At 47.7% G+C, this 6,532-nt stretch overlaps 1 protein-coding gene across 1 annotated transcript; it reads right to left on the reverse strand.

Moving 5' to 3' along the window:
* Window positions 1–1,767: 1,767 nt before the first annotated feature.
* LOC146704129 (uncharacterized) lies at window positions 1,768–4,235 on the reverse strand. Its single transcript, XM_085465108.1, has one exon. It carries the CDS (start codon window positions 4,193–4,195, stop codon window positions 2,339–2,341), a length of 1,857 nt encoding a protein of 618 aa, XP_085321234.1. The 5' UTR covers window positions 4,196–4,235; the 3' UTR covers window positions 1,768–2,338.
* Window positions 4,236–6,532: the final 2,297 nt, after the last annotated feature.

Here is a 6,532-nt window from a genome sequence, read left to right on the forward strand (position 1 = left end):
TAGCTTTACCTTTCCCAGTTTAGCTCATAATTTAGTTTTCGCAATTTTGTTTCTACGTTTTTCTAACAGCCAGAATAAAAGGCTTGCTTTTTGTTAAACTCCAGTTCGTGTTTCCTGCTTTTGAGTGCGCTCCTCAAACACGCTGGTTGTCCCGGCCTTGACAGGTGATATCCAAAGGTTCTAGACTTCAGGCAGTCATTAATTTTCATCCAAATATTTAAAACATTTTCATATTTAAAATTATGTTAGCCTCTGAAAATATGTGACTCTCTGAAAGAACGGCTGTAATTCCAATACAGTAAATGTAATACTTTTGTTAAGATCCTTGAATAATGTAAAAGTGTCATTTTCCAAATCTTTCGGCCTCACTGTGGACGAGGTCTTTTCCATAATCATTTATCAGCTGTGACTAAACAGTTTTTCTTTCTTTTACTTTCCCCTCCCCCCATCGACTGGCACACGCACACACACACACACACACACGCACGCACGCACGCACGCACACACACACACACGCACGCACGCACGCACGCACGCACGCACGCACGCACACACACATGTACAAAGCAGAGTACCTCATCTGCCAAATAAAAAGATGGAGAAAAAAACGAGGGGCTTTGTAAGTACAAAAAGCTGTGTGCTATAAGCCTGAAAATAGGTGCAGACAACAACAAAAGCATTTTCAGGGAGCTGAACACAATGTGACGGTGAAAAGAATGGAAAACAGGAATGCCGTGCGTAGATTCCCCCTTCTTTCCCCGACTCATCTGTCCATCCCCACTCCTCCTTTTCTCTTTCCCTCCTCCATACCCATCTCTCCGCTCAAAAGGTTAGTAAATGTCAGATGGGAGTTGTCATCATCTTCAATGGCGTCATCTTTCTTCATAGAAACACTGTCGGTCTCTGTGTGTGTTTGTGTGTGAGAGGGAGCAAGTTAAAGGGAATACAGTGAACAGAATGAAATAGAACAGGATATTGAAAATGGGAAATTACTGCTTGCAACAAAGAAGGTGCACATACACATATGCACACTGAGGCATGCACAGAAACAGAACTGAAACAGAGCAGAGGATGCACAGCATATACTTCTCTATAGCGCGTTGTATGACTTTCCATTTTCCCCCCCCTCTCTGTTTGTCATGTTGAATAAGAAGAACAAAAAACTTCACTGAGAAACTTAGCATCAGCATAGCTGGCAGTGACTTCCAACACACACATTCCAGCTCCCTCTGTCTCGCTGCTGTGTCTTCATCACAGCCTGTATTTGCCTCTCTATATATTTTATGACTAATAGAAGTAGCGGGCCTTTGTAGCGATGACAAATCCCCACACTCAGACAGTTTTACAGCCCCTAAAGAGCCCCTTGACAAACGACAGGGCTGTAAACCCAATATTCTAATGCTGTGTGTTATTGTAATGGCGTGTGTGTATGTGTGCACCAGTGAATATTTAGGAGATGTTAAGAATTGCTTATCTCTGCCAATTAGAAAAGTGCTTTAGCATCAGAAACAAATCTCAGTACAGACACACCAGCGCACTCACAGAATGGTTTATATACTGAACAGACCACTGATATGTCTGTGTTAACGTTCACTGAATAACACAGTATGTGGAAGAGGCGCATTCTCAAAGCATCAATGTGCACCCGATGATTCATTCGTATACTTGAATATGTTGTTACACACCGGCCCGAAGCCGGGGTGCAACACAACAAAAAGATAAACCCGATACATAATAACGACAAAAAAAAATCACACCACAGCAGAATGACGAGAGTTGGTTAATTTATTTACTGAACAGGTAGCGAGCTTCAGGGTGGGCGATGCCAAAACAACAAACAAAACACACTAGAAAGAAAAACAGAGCTAACTTACCTCCCACGATCCCAAAACAAAATACAATTCTCTAACCTGTCTCCCTACCCGAAACAGGAGAAAAGAGGGGAATAAAAGAAAACGGCTTCCCACCCCTACAGCTACCAAGCCCAGGTACAACCCCTTTTTCAGCATTAATATTGCAGCCCCGTGCAGTCACACACCACGACGGTCCCCAGACACACAGCTCACGGGAAACCAGGAAGTCTGCTCGCCGACCCAGTCCAACCCCTTTTGTAGCTGGCCTCTTTCCTTCCTCCACCAATGGGTGGCCTCCACCTGGAAACAAGCAACACTGAATACAAATACAAACAATAACAACACCGTACCGCAAATAATGACCCTGGGTCATAACACCCCCCCACCTAAAATCAAGCATCTCATTAGAGAGATGCTAGACCTAGTATCAAAAACATTAAAACAAACAAACAAATCGAACACTTCCTAGGGGGAAACCAGACTCATCAGTCACTGTCTGTGTCATCACTGATGATCCCCTGCAGGTTGGCCCATTCGGACATTTTCCTGCGACCTCTGTGGGTATTGTTTTCCTGATCACTGTCTGATTCCGAGTTTAGAGTGCGCTGATATTCAGAGGACGGACAGTCCTGTTGTTTCTGACTTGCTGAGGCACCCCTGCGTGTAGGTCGACCTTGTGTGGTAATGATGTTGTTGACATCAAGAGCAGCCAGTTCTTGAGCTTGCTCTCTCTTCATTCTGACCTTTTTCCATTTCTGAATAGTTGGCTGACCATGTACACCAAGCTCTTCAAGCTCCTTCTTCAGAACAGCCACCTGGGAGCGGCAGTCCTCCAGCAGCTTCTTGTAATTTCTCCTCACGCCGCAGAGGGCAATATAACGTTCAAGCCTCGCCACCGATTTGTCATCAGACTTTGGTTTTCTGGTGCTCTCATCTTTCTTCACACTCTTCTTCATCTTTTTATCATTTGTTTTATCAGTCTTATTTTCTTTTTCATCTTCCAAAGAAGGTAGTGATGAAACTGAGTCTGGGTCACTGGTTTTCTCTTCCACTTTTGTATCTTCTTTTTCACTGTCAGAAGACTCGTCGCTCCTAATTTTGTCACTCGTTTCTGACTTGCAGTCTCCATCTGATTCGTTTCCTGCATCACTCAGTGGTGTTCTCCTTCCTTCATCTTTACTGCTGGTTACTGTCTCGACGTTCATTCTCACCATTTTCTTTGGACTGTCACTGCAGTTGCTTTCCTCACTGAGTTCCTCATCAGAAGACTCGTCACTGTCAATTTGACGATTTTCATTTCTCTTTTGTTGTGATGTTTTCACCTCTGGCTCTTCACCATCAGCTTGAGATTTGGCATTTTCTTCATCATTGCTGCTTTCCTTACTTTCTGTTTTGTTGTCCTCTTGAACCTCAGATTCTGATGATGAGCTTGAATGATTATTTTGTGATTTCTTTGCCCAGGATTCATCTTCACTCTCACTCATGACCTCGTCATTTCCATTTTCTCTTTTCCTTTTGTTCTGGAGCTTCTTAGTCTCTGAGTCACTTTCACTTTCATCATTATCCTGCATTTTCATCAGTTCCTCTTGCACCACCTGTTTCATGAAAGTTTTTACTTCTGGCCTTAATGAGTCACATTTGTTGTGTGTCTGATATCTCTTTTTTAAAATTCCCAAGGTCAGCGTGCTCAGGTCTGCCTCGTCACGGAGTTGACCACACACAAACCTGTGGATACCTGCTGCCTCCTTCTCCGACACCATACTAAAAACCTTCGCCGTCCCACCATCTACCCCCGGAACAGAACTATCATGCGGCTCAGAGCCGTCCGGAAACATTTCGGATATGTCCACCTCACCACCCAAGCGACGAGCTTGAGCACGAGTAACCACACATGCCGGATAAACTGTGGGGTCACCCAGCTCCGACGGGAATTGGCATAACCGATCCGAAGTAGGACACTCAATAACTTCCGGCATAGCCGGAAACACTTTTCCCCCGGCCAAGTCATTTCCCAAAACAAGATCAATGCCTTCAATTGGCAGCTGATCTCGAACCCCCACCCGCACAGCGCCCGATACGAAGGACGAGGTCAAAGTAACCGTATGGAGAGGCATGCGTAAAAGACTCACCTTGATACCCCACACCAGCAAATCAGAACCACAGTACGACTGCTGAGAGAAAGGCACGACTCCATGCCGCGCCACCGAATGCTTCGCCCCTGTATCCCTCAAGATGGTGATCGGAACCCGGTCCCCCGCATCACCAGACAACGATAAAAACCCCGTCGAAACAAACGGTCGAAACACCTCATCTATCCCCCGCGGAACGACGCCAACCGGCATTAAGCTAGGGCGGGTTACCGCGGAGCAACACTGCACGGCCCCCCCCGAAATGTCGGCCCGCGCCCCCTCCCTCGCCCTCAGCACGGGACAAGAAGCAACGAGATGACCGAGCTCATGACAAAAAAAACATCGGCGTGGCCGCTGGGGACCGCCGATGTTTTTTTTGTGACAAGCTACGCCGCGAGAGCGGGGGAGAACGCCCCCCCCCCCCACCTCCGGCAAAACTCTAGAACCCCGACGTAACGGAGGGGAAAAACCCCTCTTGTGCGTCAAAGCAAACTCATCCGCCAGAACCGCCGCTTTCGCGAGGGAAACGACCTTCTGCTCGTTCAAATAAACAACCACCCGCTCCGGCAGACACCCCTTGAAATCCTCCAATAACATCAACTCCTTCAACTGTGCAAACTCCTTAACCTCACTAGCCTGGCACCACCGATCAAAGAGCAAACCCTTCTCGCGCGCAAACTCCACATAAGTCTGATCCCCCCCCCCCTCACACACTGCCGAAACTTCTGACGGTACGCTTCAGGCACCAACTCAAAAGCACGCAATACGGCAGCCTTAACCACACCATAATCTAAGCTCTCAGATGCTGACAGGCTAGCCCACACCTCCTGAGCCCTACCCACCAGCCGACACTGCAACAGCAAAACCCAGACCTCCTCCGGCCACTTTAACGCGGCAGCCACACGCTCAAAAGCAGGAAAAAACGACTCCACCTCTGATTCACAAAAGGGCGGCACCAATTTAATGTGCCTCCCAACATCAAAATCCTGACGGAGAGCCAGGGCGGGACCAGGCGCCGGCGGCGCAGGGAGCACAGAGGGCGCAGGCGTGGGCGGCGTAGAGTCAGGGGCACGCGGTGGAGGTCCGCGCTCCAACTCCAACGCCCTCACCCTCAAATGCATCGCTTCTACCTCCAACCGGTGACTACTCAACTCCACCTCCTTAATGCGGAGCAACAACTGGAGCTCCTCCGCCGACGACCCCACCACCGGAGCAGGAGGAGCCACAGAGGGGGCGGCCACAGGAGGAACAGACAACGGAGCCAACGGCTCCATAGCCGCCCCGCCCGTCCCACCAACAAGCGGCACGCTCGACAGCAAACCCCGCTCGCTCAAAGCCACCATGACAAGCTGTCGCAAATCATCCTTTTTCACCCCCGCCGGCGCTCGCACATCAAAACGGCCCGCAATAAGCAGCAAATCCTCCCTCCGACACCGACTCAACTGCTGCAAGGAAGGCGCCTCGGCAAACTTATCCACATCAAACTCCATCCGCGGCCACCCACACAAACAACCCCCAAAAACACAAAAAAAACCCCACACACCCACACGAACCCCACTACACACAAACGACCCCGAAATCCCTCAAACGGACGAGCCCCCATTTATGTTACACACCGGCCCGAAGCCGGGGTGCAACACAACAAAAAGATAAACCCGATACATAATAACGACAAAAAAAAAATCACACCACGGCAGAATGACGAGAGTTGGTTAATTTATTTACTGAACAGGTAGCGAGCTTCAGGGTGGGCGATGCCAAAACAACAAACAAAACACACTAGAAAGAAAAACAGAGCTAACTTACCTCCCACGATCCCAAAACAAAATACAATTCTCTAACCTGTCTCCCTACCCGAAACAGGAGAAAAGAGGGGAATAAAAGAAAACGGCTTCCCACCCCTACAGCTACCAGGCCCAGGTACAACCCCTTTTTCAGCATTAATATTGCAGCCCCGTGCAGTCACACACCACGACGGTCCCCAGACACACAGCTCACGGGAAACCAGGAAGTCTGCTCGCCGACCCAGTCCAACCCCTTTTGTAGCTGGCCTCTTTCCTTCCTCCACCAATGGGTGGCCTCCACCTGGAAACAAGCAACACTGAATACAAATACAAACAATAACAACACCGTACCGCAAATAATGACCCTGGGTCATAACAATGTTTGTGCTGAAACGTTTCATGAACTTGTGCAGGAAAAAGAAGTGAAGCATGGGCCTGACAGAAACACCTGACATGTATCAATGATTCAAACAAATCCAGTTTAAAAATATTGGATTCCAGTCAGTTTATGGACACAAGTGCGAGCACGGTTAGTTAATGAGGTGCTCATAAGGCTTTATAACACAATATAATATTGCGTGTCGATAAGCCTGGGTATATATAAGGATTCGCCAAAGTTATTGTCAGTAGTTATAAAACATATTTATTGAGTTTATTTGTACATTTACTGGCAGTTGAGTTTGCATGGATTATTGCATGCTTTTGTAATATCTACTTTATCAAGGCTTCTAATTTGCACAATAAAATCCACACTTTGGCAAATGCC

The sequence above is a fragment of the Copadichromis virginalis genome, linkage group LG7 (assembly GCF_057382275.1).
Source record: "Copadichromis virginalis isolate Kocher_CV1m ecotype Utaka linkage group LG7, C_Virginalis_male_GT1.1, whole genome shotgun sequence".
Classification (NCBI taxonomy): domain Eukaryota; kingdom Metazoa; phylum Chordata; class Actinopteri; order Cichliformes; family Cichlidae; genus Copadichromis; species Copadichromis virginalis.